This window comes from Apiotrichum porosum (assembly GCF_003942205.1).
Source record: "Apiotrichum porosum strain DSM 27194 chromosome Unknown scaffold_11, whole genome shotgun sequence".
NCBI classification, from domain to species: domain Eukaryota; kingdom Fungi; phylum Basidiomycota; class Tremellomycetes; order Trichosporonales; family Trichosporonaceae; genus Apiotrichum; species Apiotrichum porosum.
The window spans coordinates 154,765-180,999 of NW_021167118.1; the positions used below are offsets into that span (position 1 = coordinate 154,765).

Consider the following 26,235-nt stretch of genomic DNA (forward strand, 5'->3'; position numbering starts at 1 on the left):
GATCACTGATCCACTGATCCGCACTCAACTCTCACGACTTGGCGGACGACTGACTGATGGGCGTCGCTCTCGTCAGTGTCACACGCGCCCCTTTCCCATGCGCATGTGCGCACTGACGCTTCACTCACTTGCTGCTCTGTTTCTCACCACCTTTCAATCACCCATATCCTCTCTCACCTCCATTATCCCACAAACAGCGTCAAGCTACCGTTATGGCTTCCCTCAGTTTGGACGGCTGCGTCCTCGATCAACTGCGCTTTCCTCACCTCGTCGACCTCGTGATATCGTTTTCCACATATCCCGTTCTTCTCCAGTTTCGGGCCACGTCAAAAGAAATCCAGACCAGGGTCCACAAGATACTTGTTCGACATATCATGATTGAGCATGCTTGCTACCCCACCGACGATGGCTACGACGTAGGAATCAGATTTCAATCCATCTTGGGCCCTCTGCCTCTATTACGTGGCGATGGTCAACGCACCGTACTGCTCGGCCGTGAAATTGTGCGCCCATCGTTCGGCGACTTGCTTGTATCAGCATCTCGGTCTTGCTGGCTTCAGTTGCCCATCCAGAACACAAGGATCATCGACACGGAAAGCGACCAGACAGCGGCTACCCACGAATTCTTTAAATAGTGGCTTCCTCACCTGAGAACAGTTCGCATGCTAACGTGCTCCAACGATGCCACTTGCTACCTCTTCGGCGCTCGAGAGGTGATCAGCTTCTGCCATGTGCTGCTGTTCTCCGACCGATCAGAAGTCACCAAATTGCGTTTCCCAAAGAACACCTTTCAGCGACTCGTTCTCAACGTCGGTACAAATGGTGCAGCGTGGTTTAGCAAGCGCTATTTGGTCATTATCAATCGCTCCTCTCGTTCATCCAAGGCTTCGATCGTTTGCAAACTCGCCACTGCTGCCACATCGAGAGCAGGCTTTACACTGCACTTGCAGCTCTACTATGAGCTCGCTCCGCGCTCCGGCCCTATTCACTTTACGATTGTCAACCTGGACGAAACGTGCACCGCAACCTTTGGCACAAAACCCACCCAAGAGCGTTTTGCAAAACACTGCATACAAGTGGCTGTTGGTCCCAATCTGGACGACTGGACCGAGCCGTGCACTTTTGACTTCCTCACGGTGGACGACTACCGCAAGACAGTGAGCGATGAGCAGTTTCAGCTGGAGACGGTCCGCTCCCCTTCCTGGTGGCGTCCCACCTAAGATCTCAAGCTATGGGAGATGACGACTATCCTGACGTGTGGATCTTTGCCGCTGGGTACCATGTGGCACACCCGTCGCCACCTCATTTACCGCGTTACCTTCCGCTATCCGCAGGCCCACAAAGTCCCCCCCAGCAGCACACACTCGTGTCATGGTTATGGCCTGGTGGCAAGCCCCAGCACTCTTGACCCGCACCGTCACTCGCACCTTTTATACATCCCTGAAACTGTGTAACCACAGACAAACCCGACTTGGCTCCCTGTTTTCATATCTCCACTCGCTCAACTCCCCCTCCGTGCACCATGACCACAGTGAAAATGAATCTATGTGAAATCTCATTACCCGGATTGTACATATACTATTGACGTCAAGTCGTAACTCGTGAACACTTCTACTTTCTAAACCATCCCTCTCTAGTCCCTCTTGACGCGCTTGAACACATTACGGGTAAGCCCGTCCTTGCCGACCTCCTTCTCGCGGACGAGGTCGTAGCCCAGGACCTGCGGGAGGATCTTGGCCCAGACAATCCAGTACAGGAAGCCAATACCGAACACGGCCCAGCCGGCGACGGCGTGCGTCCAGTACGGCATGGTCTTGTACGGCTCGCCTCCGGGCGGGGGCGGGGTGAGGGGCACAATGAAGAGGAAGACGTTGGCGGCGCCGAAGAAGGCCGACGCGCCCACGGCGACCCAGCCGGGCTTGCGCCAGTCCGAGTAGGGGAAGAACTGGAGGTACACGACGCCAAAGGAGATGACGGCGTTGATGACCGAGAGCGGGTACGAGATGGTGTTGATGACGAACGAGTACGCGTCGCCGGCGGGCAGGGCGAAGATGGTGATCAGACAGATGGCCCAGTCTGGAACAGGTCAGCGAAAAGTTCCTTGTGCACGAGTATATGGCAAACTCACGGAGGAAGAGACCGGCAAGGGGAGCGTTGAAGGGCCTGTTGCTGCCCCAGAACTTGGAGAAGGGGAGGATACCCTCGCGGCCGAGCTCCTGGTTGACGCGGCCCTGCGAGAAGATGACCGACAGGACGTTGCCAAGCGCGGACAGAGCGACAAAGACAGACAGGGCGCGCTCGGCGTTGGCACCCATGACGTTGCGGAAGAGGAGAGCTGCCACGAGGGTACCCGAGGAGGTAATTTCCTCCTTTGTGGCGGCGGCAAAGTAGGCAATGTTGGCCAAAAGGTACAGCACGGTGGTGATGCCGATGGCGAGCGGGCCAGCGATACGGATCGTCCTCTGGGGGTTCTTGACCTCAGAAAGCGCATAGTTGACGTTGGAAAAGCCGACATACGACCAGATGACGTTGTACAAGCTCAAACAGAACGAGCTTGCGCTCGCAGTTGTGCCCTCGAACGCGTTTGTGAAGTTGTCGGGCTTGGGAACGGCCATGTGACCCCCAAGTGCCACGAATCCGGCGATGATGACCACGAGGAGGACGACAAACTTGAAAATGCCGAGAACGTTCTGCAGGTACAGGCCTGCGCGGACGTTTGTGCCATGCAGGAGGAAGGCAAAGGTAATGCCAGCGAAACCGACGAGACGGCGCGTCCACTGGCCCGGGTTCTCTTGGTTGGCGGCGCGGAGAATATATTCGCCGAACACGATCGAGTTGCCGGCGGCCCAGCCGAGGAGGACGCCGTTGGACGCAAAGACGCAGGTAATGAGGAACTTGGGGCGGCGAATGAGGTACTCGAGGTAGTTTTTCTCGCCTCCGTTCTTGGGAATGGCGGAACCCCAGACGACGTACACCCACATGCCCGCGGCGGCGATGATGGAGCCAATGACCCACATGATGAGCGACATGCCCACGCTGCCACTCAAGGCCAGGATGGTGCTGGGCGTAGCGAACACACTGGCGGTGTGTCAGACACATGCGACTCTGGCGACTGGTTTCTGTACTCACCCAGTTCCAATCATGCGGTTGAAGATGAGCGCGGTCGCGGAGATGAGGCCAATCTTCCTGCGACCCTCGACATTGTCGTCGCTGCTAATCGAGTGGAGGCTGACGCGCCCCGCCTCGGCGTCGTTGTTGCTGCTGGACGACTTGTCGTCGTCGGAGGCCTTGCCCTTTCCGATGAGGCCTGTGTAACCCATGTTCTGGTGGTGTGAGATGGAGTGGGGGATGAACGAAAGCTTCTGACGTCGTTCACAGCGAGGCCTTATGCATGCCGCCGGCCTCTGGCCTCTGGCTTTTCCTGCGGCCACTCCGTGAAGCATTTCCACAGATCCAGTTGCACATACAGAGCGCGTTGCGTGCTTTGGGCCCCAGGGACCGCCATATGCCTGATGAGACCGCCCGTCATCCCAACGGTCAGAACTGAAAAGTTGCAGGTCGTGTGCCAATGGGCGTGCCTGCTTGGCGACTGAACCGAGACTGCCACCGGAAGAGCAGTCGCAGCTTTGATCGATCCCTTACAGGGGTAACAGGACCGGGAGAGCCGGCAGAGCCCGGCAGAGCGCAGAGCCACAGGCGGCCAGGCGGCAAGCTCTGCTGCTGTGAGCGTCCAGGCCAGGACTGCAAAGGTCTGCACCAGGGCAGATGTCGAATAGATAAAGACGACTGATGGCGTGAGATCGTGAGATGATCCGCATGCGTCGGTAGATCCGAATTTTTGGCCATTATAGCCCGTCTCCTTCCGAATTATGGCTCTACTGCGGAAACGATTTTTTTGCGGCCAGCATATCGAGTCGAATCATTACTGCGTACTGCGCAGTCCTCAGCGATCAGCGATCAGCTGACTGCGACCCGATGCATGGCCACGCTAGCATCGTTCCCAAGGAATGCGTGTGCGTGCTGCTGCTGCTGGAATCTGTTGTTGCCACAGGCAGAAGGTATGATGACGGGACAGATCGGCACAACGACGATGACGATCACCAGGCTCGCCAAGCCATCGCGGTGTGGACCACGCGGTGGCAGCACCGCTAACGTTCTTCTTGCAACTATCTTCGCAATCGAACACCACTATGAGCCAACAAAGGAGGTCGTGTTCCGGTGTCACTAGCAAGTCCCGGTCCGGGTGCAAGCTCGACATGTAGCTTTGGTATGGCAAGTCGAGGCACGCGTGGTGCAGTAGTGTGAGGTGTGACGAGTGGTGTGAGGTGTAACAAAATGGTGATGAGGAGGAGGAGGTGGCAGTCATGTTCTCGCGCTAGAAACATTACTCGATCGCAGAAATCATCTTATCAATCTTATCTCGATGCATCCCTCTTCGGGCGTCTGCAGGATCGACAGCGGTGTTGTTGTTGCAACCGGCACAGTGTGCCGGTCCCATTTACCAAGGCCGGATGTCTACACGCCGGATGTCCACCTTGGTATGTTCCCATTGACAGTAGTTCCGGCAAGCCACACCTGGCTGAAGCTGCGCCGGACATTCCGCCACCCCTTTCTGTGTTTGGCTGTGGACGTACGTGTGCTGTGACGGGTGTCGATTTGAGTGATTGCGGTTGCAAGTCATGCCTGCGTGTCACTACCTGGTTACTGCTGACGTGTGGCACTTTGGGTGGATGCGGACTTGCTGCAGTGGGGGCCGACCACGCTGTTGCCTCACTGGTGGCCAAGCAGCTGGTAAATGACTGGTTTGGGGTAGAGCGCGGTGAGTACAGCACATAAACTGCGTACACTGCAGCCCAGCTCACAATGAGACAATGCCCTTGGCCGTCTTCATTGGTGTACTGCTATTTTTCATACGTTTTACAAGATACTTCTGTAGTGTGGTATCCCTCTACCGTACCGCGCCAACCCTCTGCATAGAAGGGTCCGTGGGAACCCTTTTGAGGCCACTAGCAGTTCCCGTACGATATTGGCGTCACTGAACCCCGTGGTGCTTGTGTATGGCATATGGCTGATGGCACTGATCCACTCCACTGGCCACTCATCTGATGGGCAAACACTATGTGGTGACAACCGGATAAGCGTCATCCCAGGAAGCAGGGTCAAGGCGCCAGGCCCAAAGGCATGCATATAGGCACTGTGCAGTACAGTACAGCTTCAATGCGGCCTGATTTTGCCCACTCTGATTCACTGGCAACAGGTCGCAACCGAGCGCTGAGCACACCGCGTGAGCATGGCCGCGAAGCAAACCCGCACTCACCATCTCGCATGCAGCATGTTCCATTCGGCACGACGCGCGGCCGTGCGGCACACCATTTGCACCACCTGACATGTTGTTCCAAGCTGTGTTTGCCACCACTGACGTATGCTCTCGCGTTAAGGCACATGGTGGCGCATTCACGCTGGTCGCCGCCTATACATAGACAGGAGGGGGTGGTTCGCAAGACTCCATCTTTCCCCCCCCAACTCACCATGCACATCCACTTTGGCATCCCGGAGGCCTTTTCTGGCCTCACGCATCTCTTTGGCAACAATGCGAACACCTTGGCGCGTCGAGGGTATCTCGAGGACCCCAATGAGAAACTCCCCGCCATCGTCCCGGCCGTGCTCACTGTCGTCGTCTACGGTCTCGTCTTCCTGGTCCTCCTCCCATGCGCCAACGCTCTCGACCGCGTGAGGGCAAACTACACCCCCAAGGGTGTCAGCCTCGGCGACGAGGATGTGTAAGTGGTTGCGACTCGGGGGCATTGCTTACCACCCCCAGCTTTGTTGGTCCTCGCCTTACCGGCGTGTTCAGCACCCTCCGCCGCGTCAAGAGCCTCGAAGGCTGGTTCGGCGTGTACAGGGGCGTGTACGCCCTGATCCTTACCAGCGCCGTCGTCAACATCCTGCTCCTCGCGGTTTGGGGTATCCTGTCTCTGATCGGAGGCCGCGTGGCCGTTTGGGCCCCGCTGGTGGTCCTTCCATTCGCTGTCGTCCTCTCCGTCCCGGTTGTCATTCTCGTCAACAGGGCGATTGTCACGCCGTACCGCACTCTCAGCACACCTTGGGGAGCCCTCCGCACGCTCCTGACGCCTTATGAGCGCTCAAGGCCGTGGGTCCTCTTCAAAATCCCTGGTCTGCTCGCGACCCTGGTTCTCGTCAGCGCATGGGAGATGGTGCTCCGCGTGTTGGTCGCCCCCGGTGTCCTGCCCGACAACCAGAACCTCCGCATTGCCCTCGGCGTCACCCTCCCAATCATCAGCACCGCCTGGCTTGTGCCGCTCAAGGTGCTCGTCATGAAGATCTCGGTCCAGGAGAACCGCGAGTACCATGCCCCGCCGGCCGACGACGCAGAGGCGACCTCCGACGCCGACGTCGACACCGAGGCACAGCGCCCTGATGTCGCCGCCCTGGAGCCCCTTCGTATTGCCGACGAGGAGGTCGTCGCGCTGCGTCCAGGACCTCACTACCGTGGTGTGTTTGACGCTGTGCGCACCATCATCACAGAGGAAGGCAAGGGTGCGCTCTATCGCGGCTGGGGCTGGACCCTCCTGGGCAACTGTCTTATTGCTGGCGGGGTGGTAGTGTTCATCTTGAACCCCGCGGTCCCTGGCACCCCTGCGTAGGCACTCGTGGCATGTCCCATTGCGTTCTCTCGCCACGCTACACACAGGCCTCTCACCCCCCCCCCCCCCCCCCCCCCCAACCACCCTCCAAACTCGCAACTCGTAGTAAACTGTAGCTGGACTGGTGAACATGTACGTCGTGCAGCTTGTGTACTGGTTGCCCAAACGTGCCGCTTCAGTTGCCGCCTCAACAAGCACATCAATATACATTCAACATTTCACACTATGTACTCCCCGCTACAGCTTGGCAATCAGGCCCATGAGCAGCGGCTCGCGCGAGTAGTGTCCCACGGGGTCGAAGTCGACCTTTGTACCCAGCACCTGGTTCACGTCGATCTGACATCAGCATATACGCATACTGGTTTGACGGCGCTGCCACTCACATCGGCATAGAGAATACCCTCCGTGTCCCACAGGGGACCAGCGAGGATGTCGCCCAGGGGCCCAATGATGGATGAGCCACCGCGGCACCAGACCTTGTCCGACGACAGCGCCGACGGGTTGGCGTTGGCAGGGTAGTCGGCTGGCATGTCGGTGTTTTCCTGGTACTGGTTTGCTACCAAGAGTCAGTAGGGGCAAGGGACAGCTGTGGCTTACCAGAGACAACGAAGCAACGGCCCTCCATGGCAATGTGCTGCATCGTCGATACCCAGGTCGGGCGGCCGTCGGCAGTGGGCGCGAGGTACCTCGTCACGTCAGTAGAGGCCATGGGCAGTTTTGGCGCCGAGAGTGCTCACAGCTCGACACCCTTCTTGTACATCACGTAGCGAGCGAGAGGCATGTAGTCTGCCCTGTTAGTAAATCTCTAAGTGCCATATCACTCACTCTCCCAGCAGATCAACGCGCCGACCTTGCCCAGCGTGGTCTGCACCACTGGCATGTTGTCCGCAGCCTTCGCCTCGGCGGCGGCGTCACCCCTTGGCGCGACGGGGTTGGCTGCGTCCGCTTCATGCCAAATGACACGCTCGGCGCCAGTCGGCTTGATCTTGCGGTGCTTGGCGAGGCACACTCCCTCGGGGCTGAAGAGGAGGTTGCAGCACCACACAGTGGCTCCCGTGAGGGAGCGCTCAATGATGCCCACCGACAGGTAGAGCTTGTTGCACTTGGCCGTCTCGCACAGGACCTGGAACGCCCAAAAGTCGTCGCCGGGAGCCTGGAGGGGTGCAGAGGCGTTCCAGTCGCGGCCGACACCGTCCTCGGGCACCTTGACGGCTGACTGGGATGACAGGTCAGTCAAATGGGACCAAACAATGTCGGGTCAGCTGGACGGGTGGGATGTATGCCCACCTCCCGCACTGTAGTTCAACAGCAATAGGGTCGACCCTATCGATTGCTGATGCAGCAGGGTGTGCGTGGGCATGGGTGAACGCCGACGCCGCCAGTGAATGGACACAACCTCGAGCCAACAGCACTCACTTGGACGTACTTGCCGTACCAGTCGCGATTGTCCTGTGTCCTGTACCCAACTCCCACATTATAGTGCCGGGGGTACGCACTCAGAAACGCTTCGGGAAGCACGACGAGCTCGGCGCCGTTCTCCTTTGCCTCGGCAACAAGGCGCTGGAGCTTGGCAACGGACGCTTGAAGGTCAAAGCCAACCGAGGCGGCTTGGACAGCAGCAACGCGGACCATGGTGATAATGGAATGGAGATTGGTGATGAGGGTGGAGTACAGTGAAGAGGGCTTCGAGATTGTAAGGGGTCAGCAAGCGAGGCGGAAGTCGGTCAGGCAATGTTGCACTGCCCGGGAGGTCAGGAGTGAGAGGGAGTGGGGAGAGGAGATAAGCCGAGAGCTCGAGTGGTTGGAGACAGGAATCCGATGTGCAGAACGGGTCACGAGTGTCTCCAGTCTCCACGGGTTTAGCCGAGAATCATTCCGAACACCAGTGTTGTTGATCCGGACTCATCTTCCAGGACCGTCCGATAACTGTACATTGGGAAGCGTAGAGCAAGAGAGCTAGACGGATACCTAGACACCTTCCCAGAGGTTCCGCCAGTGCCACTTGGGGACACAGATGACATAAGGACCGCTGATCAGATCGACCACTGCTCCCGGAACAGGACGGATCGGCAACTTCTGGGTGTGTAGCACTAGCTGTTTTCTCGATGACAACAGCAGCCGTTCTGTTGGACAAGACACCTAAACGGATGTTGAGGTCGTACCTGCGCAGTACGTCAAAGCTGGGGTTCACTGCATGTATGGACCTGGACAAACACTGTCGTGCATGCAGTGGCTGCCACGTAATAAGCACAGGCAATCGTCAACAACCATGTGGGGCCCCTTCGGGCCGAAAAATGGGTGTGCAGCAGTGACGCAACACCCCAACATTTCTCACCTTTTGTCTTCCACCTTCTGTCGCCGTTACAACAAACGCCAGCGGTCCACGTTGATCCGTCGACCATCAACTGCGGTTCGTCTCCCGAGCCCCAGTCCATTAGCTCCGCCCCGCCTGCCTAATGGCAGAGACAGTAACCATCCACCATGAGGGTTACCCGCACCTCGTACGTAACATCTTCGACCAAGCCTCCCGGTCTGCCCTCATAGCGCTTCGGGGCGTCTCGCGCGCGTTTCAAGACGAGGCGGACTCGCGGCTGGCCGAGCACATTGTGGTTACGAGCCACTTTCCAGCTGCGGTGACCGGTCGGCTAGGCCGCATTCCCGGCTTGTTCGCTCCCGAGGGAACGCCGCCGTCGAAGAAGAGGGACAAATACGTTCGCACCCTGCGGGGCACGCGGATCGTCGATGTGCTCGGCCATATGGGCGACCAGGCCATGGGCCGGTCCCTCCTGGACGTGTCTCTTGTGGGAATCCAGGTTGTGCGACTGCGCCGTCACCCTGGTGGCCGGCTTCCCGGCTGGTGTCCATTCGTCGCCCCGACGCTGGTGACATTCACGACGTTCTCCGAGGTCCGGCAGCAACGACACGACCACCCTGCCATTGCCGACGTGTGCCCCGCGCCAGAGGGTGTGGGACGTTCGGTCCTTGTCCTGCGCTATGATCCGGCGCGCGTCTGGCTTTCACAGGCGTACGTCACACCGTTCTCTTGCCCTGCTTCCTTGCGCGAGATGGTCATCATTTTCACGGCAAAGACGACACACCGCGAGGACGAGGTCAACCAAGTCCGTCAAGCGACCCGACGCGCCGGCATGCTCAACACAGTCGTGTTTAGTATCGCGTCATCTATACCGCGGGTGAAGTACACCCTGGTGGACGCCCACCAGTTGCGGCCGGCGTGGCTTGGTGTTTCCTCGGACCGCGGCAGCTCGGTGGAGGAGGACATTCTGGACGCCGTCCTGGAATCGTTGCAAAAGTGGTCCGGAAGGGACCCAGCATCTGCCGCGGCCGCCCTGTCTTCCATTACGTTCATGACGCGTGCCGAATACCGGGAACAGGTGGGCCACGCCCAGTTTGTGCTTGAGACGATCGAGTAAAAGGACAAGGTTAATTGTCCTCGTCGCACCGCAGCGTGCAGCCACAGGTGCGGATGTCAGGGAACCATTCCACGGCAGAGATCGACGGTTCCTTTCAAGACTCTTGTGCCCCCGGTTTGTCATACCATCCCGCTGAGCGACATCGTGCCTCGCGCACCTGCGACCACCAGCCCCCGGGTATCTCTTCAAGAGACCAGTGTCATCCCCACAGACGGGCCATTCTCACAGCCAGATGCTCTTCGACTCCGCTCAACACCACACTATCGCATTTCCTCATTCTTACTTTACACACACCATGGACACCATCATCGCATACGCACCATACTCAACACTCATCGCCCTCCGTTCGTCCTCAAGAGAATACCGCAAAGTGGTCGACAAGCATTTGGGGCGAATCATCGTCACGGAGGCTGGTAACAGTACCCGGCGCCTGGAAATATCTAGCGTTCACTCCCACCTCCCAACACTGTACGAGGGATGTGGCTTGGACGGAGAACAGCATATCAACGAGATTCTGTCCATCGCGACGGTCGTTGACTTTGTCTCTCCTATTAGCGCCGGATCGCTTGCTTCCCTCTTGCCCGCATGTCGCAACGCAAGAGTGATCCGAAACCGCTACCCGACCATCCATCAGCCACGCGCCTCCACATGGCCCACGACTTTGAGGTCGTTGATATCGTTTACGGCGTTCAAGACGACTGTCTACGAGGGGGTCGAACGTCTGGTTATCAACCTCCATCTTGACCCTGCGTCGCCCTCGCGCTCCATGCAGGTTATACCCATTCCCGCCTCGGTCCGCCACGTCGTCTTCATTGTCCCCTCTATGAGCCTTCCTGATCGCCCACCCACTCCCCCCTGGGACACGGACGAGTGGCAGCCGAGCCCCCTCGCCATGAGCACTGCGCAGTTCAACAACATCATTCTGCAGATTGCCAACGGGTTCAGCAATGGCCCGCCGCACGTACGCTACACCATCGTAGGGGTCACCAAGCCACATGCCGGCTGGTTTGGCGTAGGACCAGCCGACGGAGGAGGGACGGTGACGCCCGACCGAGTAGGAGCCGACAACAAGAGCAACGGGCACGCAGGTAACAGGGGCATTATCGACACTGTGCATGACCGCGTACGCAACGTCCTGGTCGCGGGCAAGTGGACGGAGGAGCAGGTGGTTGCGGCTGTCAAGACCATCCAGTTCATGACGCATGAGGAGTATAGTGCCGTCATGGGAGTCGAGCAGTACGCTCTGGAGACGATTCAGTAAACATCCAACCAATGCAGCAGTCACCAGACGACGATGGTCGGGGACTGTGGGTCCACTGCTACAGACGTAGCTCGACGATGCATTCAGTCGGTAACTCATCGTGTATGTTTTGAGCCGGCACCAAACGCAGTATGTCGGTCGGTGTTTCCTTCACCTTTGATGTGTATATGTTTTTGGGCCCCGGGCGTCATGACAGTCCGCGGCCGTCCACTGGCCACTGGAAAGACTGAGCAACCATACAGGTGACAATTCCCAGGACTAGACCGCCTTACAGGAACTGTACCAGGAAACTGTCAACTTGGGAACGACTGGTGCACACTGAGGGATTGAGGGATCGTCACGACCCTGTATCCAACATGCCTCCCGGCGACTGGGTGCAAAGGAACGCCGTCGCGCTTGGGAGACTTTGGGTCGCAACGGTCATCTATCGGCAATGAAGGACGCCGGTTCCAGCAAGTCGACATGCAACTGCATGTAGGCTACACCAAGCTGTTCGGGGTGGCGCCTGGTCAGATTAACGCGGGATCGCGAGCCCTTGGTCTGATTTCTCGGCTGCCCTGTCTGAGGCTTGCTGCGCACAACAGGCTCGCACAGAGAAGACAAGGGGCCATGCAGTAGTGGGCGTTGTCGTTGGCGTTGCGACCTTATGTGATGAGCGCAAACCCTGGTTGCTCGGCTGTACGCATCCGGTCTGGTCGGCACAGCTGCATATCGAACCACTCGTCAAAGCCCAACAAATACAACCAAATGTCCACTCATGGGGCCCCTTGGGTCGAATCTACTGCATGATACTGTCGTGGACGACCGCACTTGCACACTTGCATGTCTACCTCACCGTCTCGAGCCGGTACTGCTCCTGACCCACCAACTGCGCGTACTCTGTGGCCGTGAAAAAGCGGACACGGTGCAATACACTCTGTATTTCGTCACCACCGTATCCCCTGTCATGCAGGGCTGCTTTGTGCGCAGCCACAAAGGCCTCACGGACATCGACCCAGTCGACTTGCTCCATTGTCGGTCCCCATGCATCGCGAGGTAGATCGACAAAGGAATAGTCGATCTGCGGATAAAGGGACAATCCAGTGGCGACGTCTTGCAACCAGCGATCGGGCGACGCTTCGAGGCTTGCTTGGATTGTCAGGCCACTGGAAAGGCCTATATAGGCATCGGTCGTGGTAGACGGGTTGAAAATGACCACGACCTCACGCAGACTGGCTGGATAGTCGATGTCTGCAAGGAAGCCGCCGTCATTGCTGTGCATTGGCGACTGAAAGGCAACGTTGAGGACCAGGCGTTGCACTCCGTCCACCACGATAGGCCGGCTGAACATGAGCCCGTTGCAACGGACGAGGGGCCATCTCTGAAGCTCAACAAAGGCGACCATCCGAGGAGCAACGAATGGCAAGCAAGGCGAGACGGGGTTCAACTTGGGCATGCCGTAGCGGTGCTGGCAGATTCTGTGGACGTGCGGCCTGGTGCGAATCGTGTGGAGGTTGGTCAAGCCAGCGACGAAGTCGGGGTGGAACACGTCCATGCGACCGACGATGGTCAAGACGCGGGTGCAGTGCAGAGCCTTGACCAAATCTCGAGGCGAGAGCAATGGAAGCTCCGATCCACTGGAAGTACTGCACCAGGCGTAGTTTGGGAGAACCTCGGCCACGTCCGGCAAGTGGCAGCTGCACCAACGGCGATGCTGGCAGGTGGCCGGCTTGACCAGCAAGGGTAGCGCCACCATCTTGCGATACGGCAACCAGACAAGGGTGTCCGCGTCCGTCGCACTGAGGTAGACGTGTCGGAACAACAGGGCGTCCACTCGTGACCTAAAGGCGTGGCATACGAGGCGGATGGTGAACCACTCCGTGGCGGCATGTTCGAGAATGGCATCGATAATGTGAGGAAAAGCGTGGGGGTCGATTCGACTTGACAGCTGGGTAGACATAACCATTGATGGTGCGTGTACGAGGTGGCAAATCTGTGATTGATGTGCGGTGGTTACACATTTGCTTCTGTGAGGTGGACGGATCAGGCTAACGTGGCAGCGATGGCCGCTTCCGGAATTGGCCGGTTCATCAACGTCGCAGCCAACAGCGTCCACGCTGATGGGGCCAGCAACGGCCCACAACCAATGCTGTGTCAATCAAGCAAGCGAAATCAGTGTCCTTATAGTTCAATCCGGGGGTAATAACGCTACGGCACGGTTACAATGAGGCCAGAAAATGGAAAGAAAGGAGTAGGGGAAACCCACACAAAAATCGCCATTAAATGCGTGTAGAAAGTATTGGATGCGTTACAATCTCTTGCATCCTCAAACGAACAGTATACAGTAGGACGGCAGTGGAGCATAAACAAATGACGCCGTCGACCCAGGTGTTGGCGGTTGAGAGGGGGAGGATGGGTCACAGCATTTGCGAGTGTTGAGATGTGAACTCGTCAAAGCGGAAACCGACGAGACGGTGTGCGAACAGGGTCGGTGCTAGATACCGCGGGGCACTACTGGTAGGGGCCAGCTTTCGCCTGAGGCACATGGTCAAATGAGCCTTGCCCTTGACACTACACTGGGCTATGCGCAAGAAGTCGGTAAGACGCGCAACCTGACTTGTCTCTGGTGTACTCCCGGTGTGGAGCTTGGCCACACGGTCCAACGCGACGGGATCCAGGCGTACCCATCACGGTCCGGGCCGGATCCCACACGGTTGACGGTGATGGTTTCGCCGTTTTCAATGTCGATCTGAGTCAACACACCGTCCAGGATCCACTGGAGCGTGCTCTGTGGCATGCCGATGTGACAGTGGCCGATCAGGTAACCGGGGATGTGCTGGCGGGTACCAGCGGGGTTTGGGCTGGGGACCCTGTTGCCGGCCATGGGGGGACGGTACTCGATAACAATTTGCGACATGACGAAATCCGAGTTGACAGTGCCATCCGTATATGTGCGAGCCAGGGGGAACCTGATGACGACGGGGACATCGGCGGCCGGAACGGCGGCGGCAACGGCGGCGCTGGCTTGGGGCACCGGCGAAGCAACGTTAAACGTGGTAATGTGCGGGGGAGGGCTGGGAGACCAAGCCCAAAGGTCTGTCGGGATCCCCTCCCCCATGTCCATCAACACCCTGGCGACCCGCCTTTCGTTTCTGCTGTAAGGGGCGATATCGACGTTGGGAGAGACAGCTTGATCCATGGGAATGTCGTGAGAGCCAGTGCCGTCGTGTGGATTGGTGCCAGAGCTGCCACTGTCGTCTAGGCTAATTTGGGCTGCAGCTTCCACTAGGGCGTTAAGCCAGCTTGAGTCCGACCGGCCGTTGTGGACTTCACTCCACACTATCGGCTGCGCTGATCCACTGTCGGCCATGTTGACGCTGCTTGGGAGGGAATGTCTGTTATGGAGCTGGGGCGACGAACCGCTTTTAACCTACACTTGGACTCAGTGCGCGCTGCCATGGGAAATGACTAGCTGATGGCCGGGTTTCATATTGACCTGTGTGCCGGTGCCACGGACGCATCATGGGTTTGTTTTCAATGATGTCAGTGAAACACACCACTGTGCGCGACACTTGACGTGACAGCAACAGTGGTACAGCGAGGCAGATCGCGCACTTTAGAAGAGAGAGGCATTCCGAAACTCCATTCGCTCTACACACTGTAACACAACAACAACGATCAAAACAACCTATACGGACACAACTTGTATGCGACAACCTAAATGTCAGCCCCTGATCGATCCCGGACCTCTGCTCACCCTCACTTACCCTCTACTCCTCCGTCTCCAAGACAAACTGTTGCGGATCCGCCGTCTTGCGGTACTCGCCCAGCGACATCAAGGTCAGGTTCTTTGCCGGATCATCGGCATTGCCCCATCCCTCGTCCTTGAGGATATCCGCTGCAATGGACTTGATCATGCCCTCAATCTCCGACGGCAGGATACTCTGGTCGAAACCAAATGGCGCAGCGCCAAGACACTCTGCCGAGACGACAGTGACCTTTGTTTCGGGGTTCATGATCATCAAGCGGATAATGGGGGTGAGGATACCCAGCGGCTGGGCCGAGTGGCTGAGCCGCGAGCGCACCGTGACCCCCAGGGTGAGGTTGCTCATGCCCAAGTTGGGAGTGACATCGGGCGGCAGTGCCGAAACGAAGAGGACGACAATGTTCTTGACCGTCGAGGGCGGCATCAAGGCCTGGATGGTCGAGTCGGCATGCCAAGGGTCGTCAGGGTGGACCGAGACGTTGAGCACCAGCTGCCGGACACTGAGTGGGACCGGCGGAATCATGGCGACAGGCGGGTGATACACTGTGGCCCCCGATTGGAGGGTACGCAACGAGCCACGGCTCATGCACGTAAACGCAATCAACTTTTTCGCACCCCGCACCGTATCGGGCCAGATGGTAAACGGGCGGGGCATGGGCGGCAGGATGCGCAGCACCTCCACGCGCTTGAGGTTGGGAGAGAACCACGCCAAGGAGCCGGCATACTGGTCCACAGGGCCGCGGAGGGAGACGACCCGCGTGTGCTCTAGTAGCGGCGGCAGGGCTGGGTGAACGACACGGTCCCTGTGAGACACTAGCTTGTCGCCGTCGCCGACGATGCGGAGATGGAACCGGCCCCCAGACGCAGAGACCGAGAGGAAGCCGCTCTCGTCGCCTGGCGCGATAACGACGTGGTTGAACAGTAAGGGGTCCACACGGTCACGGAACTCGCGCGAGCAGGCGCGCAGGGCAATGTGTGACTCGGGGGGAGCGGTGGCAATCACCTCGTCCATGACATGTGGGAAGAGGCTGTGGTCAAGGACGCATGGCGCGACCTTTGCCGGCGCGTGGGCATTGGTGGGTACGAGATAAGCCGTCTCACTCATGCTGTGGCCATTGGAGGGGTGCAGGGGGTGCAGTTTTCGATGGTCAACGTCGAGTAATAAAGGAAAGGCTGTCAAACGGTAGTGTAAGAGGGTTTGTGAACAATAGAATTGCAGTCAGAGTGTGGAGTTGGAGACATAAAGCAACGCGAAATATCGAGACACCACAATCATGGCGTGCGATGGAGCCGATGGGGTCCCCATTAGGGATTACGTCATTTCGGCTTAAAGCGCGTCACTGTCCCGATCTATCGTGTTTTGTAGACAACGACCAGGAGACAAGGAGATGCAGCATGCAGTAGTTTCTGCAGCTGTCGAGGAGAAACGATAGGATGTCGCGTGATCTGGTCGATGAGGTTGACAGCTGTTGGAATGTGCCATAGGGTATCTTGGGAGATGGTGTTGGACAGCCGATGGACGGAATGCCATGGCGGTCCATGTCTGTCGCTGCTTTGACAACGCAGCGAGACTGTCCGTCAGAGTCAACACCCACATGGAGGTGTGTTAGTGTTTTGCAACTCAGAGGTCTCTGGATCTCTGGATCTCTAGTCTGGGACGGTTGGACGTGCCATGGCATGCACGGCTGCTCTCACCTTGCGCAACACGTAATGGTCACAATTTTTGCATGGTGAGCACCTACGCATCCCTGCTGAAGTGAAGCTCAGGCCTGGACATTTTGGTGTCAATAACCCCTCCATGGGCGTACGCACGAGGAGCAGCTCACCTGTCAAAACATGGCCATTACCTGACATGCCTGCAGCTGAGAGCCTTCTAGCCTCCCTCTGCCCAACGCGTGCTGGGCTGACCTTTGAGAGGTACGGAATGCAGGAATGCGTGCACCCCCCTGAGACGCCGAAAGCCGCCGTCAGGTTTGGCCTTGGCCAACGTTCACAACTGACGCACCCATGGTGCTGAAATGGGGTGGCCATGAGTGTGAGAGGAACAGGGGCCGTGGGGACGAGAGGCGTAGCAAAACAGTCCTGCTGGACACCACGAGAGAGTCTAGAGTACTAGAGTCATCACGGTCGATGTCGCCGGCTGGTTGGCCCCAAAGGGACCGGCCGGACGCAATCGTCATATTCCCTCAGGCACCATCACAGTGTGCCGCAAGAACCCAAAAATGCATTGCAAGCCCACATGGCGCCGCTGGCCGCTGGTGCTGCGCGATGCGTCTGTCTACAGTATGCATGTAGATATGGGTGAGAGCAAAAGGGGGGTGTCTAGTCGGTTCCGATCGCTTCTGTGCGTGGTGTGCGCGGCTGTGCGCTGTGGCCAAAATGAGTCTAACATGTGCGCGGAGATCCAGTGATCCAGTGAATGGCCGGCGATGACAGGGGTGACATAACCGACACGCCCAACTGGCGGCGAGTTCCACCTGTTGCATTCGGTACACGCGTGTCCGTGTTGCTTTTGGACATCCCAACGACCTACGGTATATAACAGCGCTTCATAGCGTGCTTCCCACTCATCCTTGACGCTCCCGTCATACACCTGCACACCATGACGACGTCCCAGCCGTATGTCGAGGTGCTCGTCTCCATCGCTCGCAACTCGGCCATCCTCTTCGCCGGTCTTGCCGGCGGTCTCGCCGTGATTGCGGGCCTCGCATACCTCTATCTCTACCCCCTCCAGCTCCTCCGCTTCTCGGGTCGTAACCTCCCTGGTCCCGAGCCCACCAACCTGCTGTGGGGTAACCAGAAGGAGATCATGGGCAAGAACACGGGCGACGTGCAGACCGAGTGGTTTGAGAAGTATGGCAAGGTGAGCCCTCCGCACGTCGCACCGCTTTTGCTCCGCGATATCTGACCCAGACAGGTGATGCGCTACCGCTACGCTCTCGGTGCCCAGCACATTTCCCTCAATGACCCCGTCGCCCTCGGCCACATCTTCCAGCACACTGACACCTTTGGCAAAATGTACCGCACGAAGCGCATCCTCAGTGACATCCTTGGCGACGGTCTCCTCACTGCCGACCCTGTGAACCATCGCCGTCAGCGGCGTGTCCTGAACCCAGCCTTTAGCGTCACGGCTATCCGCGAGATGGTTCCCGACTTCTTCGGTGTGGCGTACAAGCTACGTGATGCTGTCGCTGCCGAGGCGGGCAAACCTAGTCTGGACGAGAAGAAGCCCCAAGAGGTCGAGGTGCACGAGCTCGTCTCGCACGCTACGTTGGACATTATTGGGGTGTCTGGCTTTGGCGCTCGTGACCTGTCGTCGTCGGACAGCGCCCTCGGTACCAGCTACGCCGATCTCTTGACAGCTCGTAACCAGGCCAACATCTTCGACTTCCTCCAGATCACCTACCCGGCATTCAAGAACCTGCCTACCAAGGCCACGCGCAAGATCAAGGATAGCCGCACCATCACCGACAAGCTCGGCCACGATATCGTCGCGGAGCGCAAGAAGGCTCTCGAGGCCGCTGGAGACACGGACACGCGCGACATGCTCTCCCGTCTCCTGCGTGCCAACATGGCGCCCGACCTCAAGCCCGAGCAGCGCATGACCGATGACGAGGTCATGGGCCAGATCACCACGCTCATGTTTGCGGGTCACGAGACGACCAGCACGGCCATGTCGTGGGCGCTGTGGCGCCTTGCGATCCACCAGGACATCCAGGCCAAGCTCCGCGCCGAGCTCATGACGATTGACACGGACGAGCCCAGCATCGACGCCCTCAATGCGCTCACGTACCTGGAGAAGTTTGTGCACGAGGTCCTGCGCCTCGACGACCCCGTCGCCCTCTCGTACCGCATTGCTCTCAAGGACGCCGTTGTGCCCCTCTCCGCGCCCGTCACTGGCCGTGACGGATCGACCATCGAGGCCCTCACCGTCAAGAAGGGCACCATGTTCCACACGCCCATCATCTCCCTCAACCGCTCCAAGGACATCTGGGGCGACGACGCAGACAAGTTCAACCCGGACCGCGACACCAACCCCTCGACCCAGGTGCCCGGCATGTACGGCAACCTCCTCACGTTCCTCTCCGGCCCACACCACTGTATCGGCTACCGCTTCGCCCTCGCCGAGCTCAAGGTGTTGCTGTTTGTGCTGGTGCGCAGCTTCAACTTTGAACTCCCTGCCGAGCCGTACACCATTGTCCCGCACACCCTCATCACGATGCGCCCCTCGATCAACGGCAAAATCTCCATGCGCCTGGTTGTCAAGCCCGTGGCCGGCCAGTAGGCCGCTGTGGTGAGCGGAGCTGGTGTTCCTCCTGCAGCAAGTGTATTGTGAATACTGTACCGTATGTAATGCAGCAGTCAGAAGAAGAAGAAAGTGCAATGCAAACGCACGTGGTCTTCGCGAGGTACAACTATTAACATCAACATTAACAACAAGGCTACGTGTGTATGGCGACAACTATGGAGTATAACTTTTGATGAACAGCAGAGAGGGGTCGTATCAATTTCGTTGTGCTTTCTATCTACACATCACCACTGTGGCCACGGCGCATAAACGGCGCCAGGTGGATACACCTCGACAGGTCCAGTGGCCTCGGTGTGGCTACCACGCAGCTGTCAACCAGTCGTTCTGACCAAAGGATCGATGATGGGGGCGCTCGCTACTCACCGCCGTCCTGTTCCTCCGTCTCAAGCTCAAACTGCTCCTGGCCAACCATGTGGGCATACTCCTCCCGCGACAGGAGGGTGAGGTTGGCGAGAACTTGCTGCTTGTGCTTGGTGGCATCGAGGACGTTACGGACGTCAAACGACGCGATGCCAGAGCGGATCGCGGCATGGACGTCGGCGAGCGTGGCGGGCCTGGTGGCGGTGGGCGCGTCTGGGTCGGTCTGGTCCTCGACGCCGACCCACGAGGGATCGAGAGCCTTGAGGCCCACGATGGTGTGTTTGACACGCTGGCCATGCACGGCGATCATGCTGACGAGGTTCTGGAGGATGCCGAGGGGTTCACGCCGGGTCACAGAGGGCGAAGGCGAAGGCGGCGTGGGAGGTGGTGTGAGAGTCGCCGGAGTCACATTCGCGACGTCTGCCGCGGGCGCATCTACGGCCGCGGGCCCGTCTGAAGATGAGGGTGGAATGTCGTTTGCGGGAAGCGACGCCGCGGCGCTGGAATCCTCAGTCGCGTTGGAAGTGGAACTGGAACCAGTCGTTGCCCCGCCGGCCACGTTAGTCACCGGCGGCCGCGGCGCGCCACCGATAACAGTAAAGATGACCACCACCTCCTCGAGGCTGACGTGATGCGGGAACCACTCGAGCTGGCCGTAAGGTGCGTGGCCTGGGCTAGCGTCGCAGATCAGGATGACCACGAGCCGCCGGTCACACGCGATGAGTCCAACTTGCGCACCGGGGTCGCAGCCTGGCTCGTTGCCAAACGCCGCAAAGGTCACCTGCGTGTCGGGCCTCACGCCAATGGCGACCGGCAAGTCGCCCGAGCCAGCCGCACTGGTGGTGCGGCCGGGCCGGAGTCGAACAATGGGGACGTGTGCGAGTGCAGAAGCGAGGGGCGCACCGGGCGGGACGCAAATACGGCCCATGAAATCGACGCACTTGGTGTGCTCGAAGAGATGAGAGTCTGGGGCGTGGTCGTAGTCCCACCCGTCTGGATCGCGCGGGCGGAAGCTCGGCACGCGGCCTTCACTTGTGCCGGTAAGTGTGGGCGAGGTAGAGGTAGGGCTGCTGGAGACGATGGCGCGCGGGCTGGTGATGATGTATCCGGCGGGGCTGGGACTGATAACAATGTGCTGAGCGTATGCCGTGTCAACGCGCTCCTGCATGGTGTGTGAGGTGGACCGGAGGTGGAGGAGGGCATTGTGGTCCGCACGCTCGAGGATCTCGTCCATGATGTCTGGGTACATGTCCGCGTTGATGGTGATGTGGGGAGTTGTGGTGGAGGCGATGGGTTTGGCTTTGAAAGTTGCCACAACGTGTGGTTTGGGAGTAGGCGTTAGAAGTGACCAAGTCATGCTGGAAAGAGGAAGAGTGTGAGCTTAAGAGGAAGACTGTGCGGACCATCGCTGAAATAATCTACCGGGTAACGCTCCCTGTGGGATACGGGTGGCCAAGCCCAGTGCCCTAGCGAAGCGCGTGGGGAGGACGTCCATACGTCCATATCGAGAGATGCACAAGAGCATTGTTCAGCCCACCCTGGCCCCACCACGCCACACACGCATCCACGACCCGCGGTGGCGACCACCGAAGATCGCTTGGCGTTCTTGTTGCCCCTTGTAACATCGAGGCATGTACCATGCATCGCCGCCACTTCACAACAACATCACCCACGACGCACACCATTTGCTTCTCGCACACGCACGGATCGTGACCATCCGTTTGCCACTGCGGAACATTCCGCAAATCACGCGAAATCAGAACCCTTCGCCGGCTCTTGTTACCCGGATGTCCTACGCCGCAGCGATAACAACGGGGGAGGACCCGGTTTGGGCGCATGCATACTTGTCACTCGGGGTAGGTCCCCGCTGTTCCATGTCCATTGTTATGCACGCTAGCGTGAAGGCGAGAGCTCGCTGATGCGGTGGCGTTGGACACGTGTAGGCCCCTCTGCAATTATCGCGAAAAAGGGCCCAAAAATGCCAAGGAAATCCGGCTGTTGGTGGATGGGGCACCGCATGGATGGGGGTGGACATGACGTGGCGCGCGGAAGTCATAATGGGAACGACCCCATTGCGCATCCGTGGCGCCTTCGTGTACTGTGGAAATGAAACACAAGGACAGCTGACGCGACACTCCAGTCAGGCCAGTCAGGTATGGCATGGGTACAGCCTCTCCTTGCCTGCAAATGTGGCCAGTCAGGTGGTAGCTTGTATTGTGTGTCAGCGCATGGGCCAACCGTGTTACATTCCACCACCCCGCTATGGCATAGGGACCTCGGCGAGGACCAACGTGGACGCGTGAAGCGGCTATCCATTACCGCCGAGGCCTGGCGGCGGACAGTGGCCGCCGACCCCAGAACGCCCGAAACGCGCCGCCACATACCGCCGGGAAAAACGCACGGCACGTTCTCGCAGCCAACGTTGATGATGTGACATCCCTGTCAAACGCATACTCCGTGCAGCGTGGTGGAATCAAAGCAAACTCGACAAGACGGGCCTGGTGAACCCAAAATGCCACAGTTTTACAACAGAGACGTTTGAGAGTTTGAAGGTTTGAAGACTCTGTGAACCCTCTGTCAGTCATCCATCCAAACCAGCAACGAGCCTATTGCCCAGTCATTCACCTCACAACGGCTTGTCTCTTCTATATCCTCCACATACATCGCAGAATCCATTCAATAAAGTGTCGTCCAGCGGGCACATAAGCTTCTAACCAGGCCTCTGACTCCATGAAATGCTGTACATCAATGCCACAGCTACGCTCGCTACCAAGAAAGTACTCTCTCGACTGCTCCCTTGCGCAGATTCTTCACCACAACACCTTATATACGTGCGTGAGGAGTCCAAAATATCAATAAGCATCTTCGCTAGTATATCGGTTAGTATAACCGCCTCTCAATAGGGAGTTTCCTAATTGGAATATCGCGGTAGAGCAGGGTTCAACTCCCTGGCGGAGAAGACGAACAACCTGAGAAGGTGGTTCTCCTTTTGATTTTTGTCCCAGCACATGCTGGGATCATGCGTTGTTGACTCTCGCAGCTATCCCTGCCGAGTGTTTGAATCAACTGACACCGCAGGACGGAGGGGACACACCTGACCTGGTCCATGGTGTCATGACTGTCATATTCATCTACTTGCTATATAGTCTACGGCAATTTACTCCTTCTTCTCCTCCTTGGCCACGTCTGGGATGAGGCCCTCCTGAGCCATGATGCTGCCAAGGACATTGTCCTCCAGAGCACGGAAGATGAACTTGTTGACAAACTCTGGTCCGGGCAAGTGCAGAGGCTGGCCATCACGCAGCGATGTCGCTGCGGCAATGACAGTGCGAACATCGTATGTGCTGTTGAACACCTCGGGGATACCGCGTTCGATGCCGAGAAGGTGGTACGTGCTCTCCATAGCCGTGCGAACAGAGTACTCCGTGGTGAAGATGCAGTCGCGCGACTGAGGGAATCGTCAGCATCCATTGTTAAAGCACCAGCGAGCCGACTTACCTTTGACTCTGCAAACTGGCCGATGAATGCAAAGTTGACCGATCCCTCCGGGATAACGTCTGGACGGTCACCGGCCTCGCGGGGCATGAAGAACGAGGTCACGTAGGGCATCATGGTCGGCACCGTCTTGGCGCCCGTCGCGGCCAGTTCGGGAATCTCCTCGACAGGCACACCCATGTGGTACAGCCACTCCTGCGTAATCTCCTCGCCAGTGCACTCGGACATGGTCTTCTTGACGTAGTCGCCCGGTGTGTCGACAAAGAGCGAGTAGACCCAGACCACGATCTGGTCCTTGGGCTGCTTCTTGAAGTGCGGCTGACGGTTGACGGTCCACGACATTAGCCACTTCGAGTCCTTGGCGGTGACGATACCGCCCGTGACGACCTTGCCGGAGAAGGGGTCGCGCTTGCAGATCTTCTGGATGTAGGCGGGAATACGCTTGTCCAGTGTGGTGACGGTCGCAGCCTCCCACTTGGTCTCCGGAATGTGCGCGCCAAAGACGTTGGGGTGGCCAAATGCGCCAGAGAGGTCCTTGGCCGCGATGTGGCGCCAGAGGTCCCAGGCAGGGGCGGGACCCTCGTTGAGCTTGGCCGGGGTGTGGTGGTCGCCATTGTCAGAGTTCTCAGTCAAGGAGCCAATCGTCATGAACAGGAGGTCGTTGGGTCCAAGGTCGACACCGCCGGGCACCTTATTCTCGCCGTCGGTCACGCTCCAGTGAATCCGTGTCGCCTGCCTGCGCTTCTCGGTAATGTCAAAGTCGACGTCGGTGACAGTGGTGGAGAACTGGAACTGGACACCGTGGTCGATGAGATACTTGCGCAGAGGAAGCGCAAACGACTCGTACTGGTTATACTTTGTGAACTTGAGTGCGGTGAAGTCGGGCATACCACCGATGTGGTGAATGAAGCGGTGGAGATACCTGAAGATCAGGTCAGAATGACACTCCAGCACCCAGCAGCTAAACTCACAGCTTCATCTCCAGTGCCGAATGCCACTCCTCAAACGCGAACATGGTGCGCCAGTAGATCCAAAAGTTGGACTTGAAGACCTCGTCGGTGAACACCTCGTTGATACGCTTGTTCTCAACGTCCTTCCTGTTGGTGAGGTACAGAGCCTGCACCTCCTTTTGAGCCTTGGGACTCAAGGTGAACAGCTTGCCAGTGTGAGCATCCTGTCCCTGCTTCTCAGTCACACGGCAGAGCGAGTAGTTGGGGTCGTCCTTGTTGAGCCAGTAGAACTCGTCCAGGACACTGGCGTCCTCGACCTCCAGCGAGGGAATGGAGCGGAACAGGTCCCACAGACACTCGTAGTGGTCCTCGAGCTCGCGGCCGCCGCGAATGACAAAGCCGCGCTCGGGCTCCTCAATGCCGTCCAGGGCACCGCCGACGAGGCGGCCCTCCTCGAGAATAGTGATCTTCTTGCCGTCCATGTGGCCATCACGGATGAGGAATGCCGCACCGGCGAGGGAGGCCAGGCCGGCACCGACAAACCAGGCGGTCTTGTCGTCGACGCCCGCCGGTTTGCGCGAGCGGGCAAAGGCTTCGTAGTTGCCGCTGGTGTAGCCGCTGGTGAAGACTGTCATTGTTGTTATTTGTGCTGTGGTGTGTGTGTGTGTGTATGTGTTGATGCCTTGGGGTGCTTTGCTGGTCGGCCTTTATGTATTATCTGTGTTATATCCCACGTATGCCGGCTATGCTACCGTGTCCAGCTTGTTCTGGACCGGCTGGTGACATGTTGCGGGCCGGTTCATACTCACACTTTTGTTCGCCGAACACACCCGGCACAGTATGGAGAACGCCGCTGACATGGTTGCTCACGTCACCCTGGACGCACGGCCATTGTTCCCAGCGTAGTGACACTGTGTTTCTGGATGTTGCTCCTCTCGTTCCATTCACGAGGGCTGTGTTAAACCACCACAATGAGGCGGGCGCCGGTGACCTACGTAGGTCTCGGTATCGCTGTCAGAATGCGGCCGCCAGATGTCAGATGGAGTTGGCGGAAATGACAGGCCAAAAAAAAGGCCGGGAATCGGTCTTCTTCCAGGGTACACGACCCACGTTTTGGGTGATCACTCAACATTTCAATCTCTCCAGCGATCCTTCTGCCCCTGCCTCAATGGTACATGGTGGCTCAGTATGAGTACCTTGCATGTTAGGTGACGTCCTCGCCTGTTCGAATGTCACATGGCATGTCCGGGTACCGCTGATTGCCTCTTGCCGCCTCGCCAGGAATAAACGTTGCTGCGGCTCACTGATCACGCACCTGTGCATACAAACATACAGTAGGTCCACATGTGAAGACCGCACGGCCCTCCTTGAGCGCCGTGGAGATCAATGGTGAGTATTGTGTACGGCTTGTTGCCGTGACGCCATTCGCAACGCCATTCGCAACTGATTAATAACCGGGGCACGAGGTGGCCTTTCAGATGCAGTCAGACCTCAGCGGCGGCCGTCGGTCAGTGAGATGGAACTTGGCCGCTCGGTTATGAGCCGAACGGTCGGGTCGTTGTGCTGTTCGATGTAGGTCGACCACGAGGCGTTGAGGAGAGAGAACAAAAGGAATCTGCAGCCGGCAAGGGTTTCGGGACGTGTTACACACCCTGGAGAGAGATGTACCGCCAGGAAGGGCGGAGGTACTGTGCTGCGGCGGGGCGCCGGGCAGGGTGGACGCGAGGTCCGTCGCGTTGTTTCAAGCGGTGAGCACAATGGGAGAGCTTGTGAAGGCGTAGCATGTGCTGACACGACCGCCGACGGCCGATGCAGGGCGGAGGTTGTTGCCCAGATGGGATTTTACTTGAGTGGCTTGCGTGGTCGATGCCGCCTGGCCTATGAGGAGGGTGAACCTCTCTTACCACAGTCGTCAACGTCTTGTCGAGAGCGCGGGGGCGAAGGTGGTTCTGCAGCGCAGCAAATGTCTTGGCCTGTGCAAAGGTGTGAGCCTGAGGGCATTGTCCGCAATGTCAAATG

At 58.3% G+C, this 26,235-nt stretch overlaps 12 protein-coding genes and 1 non-coding gene across 13 annotated transcripts; 6 read left to right on the forward strand and 7 right to left on the reverse strand.

Moving 5' to 3' along the window:
* Window positions 1-662: 662 nt before the first annotated feature.
* EHS24_001668 (uncharacterized protein) lies at window positions 663-1,220 on the forward strand (the record flags this gene model as incomplete). Its single annotated transcript, XM_028617446.1, has 1 exon — window positions 663-1,220. The coding sequence occupies one exon, from the start codon at window positions 663-665 to the stop codon at window positions 1,218-1,220; it is 558 nt and encodes a 185-aa protein (XP_028473909.1).
* A 413-nt stretch (window positions 1,221-1,633) lies between these two features.
* EHS24_001669 (uncharacterized protein) lies at window positions 1,634-3,320 on the reverse strand (the record flags this gene model as incomplete). The annotated part of the gene is made up of 3 exons (XM_028617447.1): window positions 1,634-2,076; window positions 2,129-3,078; window positions 3,130-3,320. The coding sequence occupies 3 exons, from the start codon at window positions 3,318-3,320 to the stop codon at window positions 1,634-1,636; spliced, it is 1,584 nt and encodes a 527-aa protein (XP_028473910.1).
* Window positions 3,321-5,529: 2,209 nt separating this feature from the next.
* On the forward strand, window positions 5,530-6,665 carry EHS24_001670 (uncharacterized protein; the record flags this gene model as incomplete). The annotated part of the gene is made up of 2 exons (XM_028617448.1): window positions 5,530-5,780; window positions 5,822-6,665. The coding sequence occupies 2 exons, from the start codon at window positions 5,530-5,532 to the stop codon at window positions 6,663-6,665; spliced, it is 1,095 nt and encodes a 364-aa protein (XP_028473911.1).
* Window positions 6,666-6,902: 237 nt separating this feature from the next.
* On the reverse strand, window positions 6,903-8,297 carry EHS24_001671 (uncharacterized protein; the record flags this gene model as incomplete). Its single annotated transcript, XM_028617449.1, has 6 exons — window positions 6,903-7,001; window positions 7,049-7,221; window positions 7,263-7,351; window positions 7,403-7,451; window positions 7,491-7,881; window positions 8,082-8,297. 6 exons carry the CDS (start codon window positions 8,295-8,297, stop codon window positions 6,903-6,905), a joined length of 1,017 nt encoding a protein of 338 aa, XP_028473912.1.
* An 824-nt stretch (window positions 8,298-9,121) lies between these two features.
* On the forward strand, window positions 9,122-10,096 carry EHS24_001672 (uncharacterized protein; the record flags this gene model as incomplete). The annotated part of the gene is made up of 1 exon (XM_028617450.1): window positions 9,122-10,096. One exon carries the CDS (start codon window positions 9,122-9,124, stop codon window positions 10,094-10,096), a length of 975 nt encoding a protein of 324 aa, XP_028473913.1.
* A 295-nt stretch (window positions 10,097-10,391) lies between these two features.
* On the forward strand, window positions 10,392-11,357 carry EHS24_001673 (uncharacterized protein; the record flags this gene model as incomplete). The annotated part of the gene is made up of 1 exon (XM_028617451.1): window positions 10,392-11,357. The coding sequence occupies one exon, from the start codon at window positions 10,392-10,394 to the stop codon at window positions 11,355-11,357; it is 966 nt and encodes a 321-aa protein (XP_028473914.1).
* An 826-nt stretch (window positions 11,358-12,183) lies between these two features.
* On the reverse strand, window positions 12,184-13,302 carry EHS24_001674 (uncharacterized protein; the record flags this gene model as incomplete). The annotated part of the gene is made up of 1 exon (XM_028617452.1): window positions 12,184-13,302. The coding sequence occupies one exon, from the start codon at window positions 13,300-13,302 to the stop codon at window positions 12,184-12,186; it is 1,119 nt and encodes a 372-aa protein (XP_028473915.1).
* Window positions 13,303-13,753: 451 nt separating this feature from the next.
* Window positions 13,754-14,706, reverse strand: EHS24_001675 (uncharacterized protein; the record flags this gene model as incomplete). The annotated part of the gene is made up of 2 exons (XM_028617453.1): window positions 13,754-13,967; window positions 14,021-14,706. The coding sequence occupies 2 exons, from the start codon at window positions 14,704-14,706 to the stop codon at window positions 13,754-13,756; spliced, it is 900 nt and encodes a 299-aa protein (XP_028473916.1).
* A 400-nt stretch (window positions 14,707-15,106) lies between these two features.
* On the reverse strand, window positions 15,107-16,207 carry EHS24_001676 (uncharacterized protein; the record flags this gene model as incomplete). Its single annotated transcript, XM_028617454.1, has 1 exon — window positions 15,107-16,207. The coding sequence occupies one exon, from the start codon at window positions 16,205-16,207 to the stop codon at window positions 15,107-15,109; it is 1,101 nt and encodes a 366-aa protein (XP_028473917.1).
* Window positions 16,208-17,704: 1,497 nt separating this feature from the next.
* Window positions 17,705-19,387, forward strand: EHS24_001677 (uncharacterized protein; the record flags this gene model as incomplete). Its single annotated transcript, XM_028617455.1, has 2 exons — window positions 17,705-17,965; window positions 18,020-19,387. 2 exons carry the CDS (start codon window positions 17,705-17,707, stop codon window positions 19,385-19,387), a joined length of 1,629 nt encoding a protein of 542 aa, XP_028473918.1.
* A 379-nt stretch (window positions 19,388-19,766) lies between these two features.
* EHS24_001678 (uncharacterized protein) lies at window positions 19,767-21,128 on the reverse strand (the record flags this gene model as incomplete). Its single annotated transcript, XM_028617456.1, has 1 exon — window positions 19,767-21,128. One exon carries the CDS (start codon window positions 21,126-21,128, stop codon window positions 19,767-19,769), a length of 1,362 nt encoding a protein of 453 aa, XP_028473919.1.
* Window positions 21,129-22,633: 1,505 nt separating this feature from the next.
* On the forward strand, window positions 22,634-22,730 carry EHS24_001679. The gene has a single exon. It is a non-coding gene; the product is annotated as a tRNA-Glu (tRNA).
* Window positions 22,731-22,928: 198 nt separating this feature from the next.
* On the reverse strand, window positions 22,929-24,851 carry EHS24_001680 (uncharacterized protein; the record flags this gene model as incomplete). The annotated part of the gene is made up of 3 exons (XM_028617457.1): window positions 22,929-23,219; window positions 23,270-24,188; window positions 24,238-24,851. 3 exons carry the CDS (start codon window positions 24,849-24,851, stop codon window positions 22,929-22,931), a joined length of 1,824 nt encoding a protein of 607 aa, XP_028473920.1.
* Between the last annotated feature and the right edge of the window lie 1,384 nt (window positions 24,852-26,235).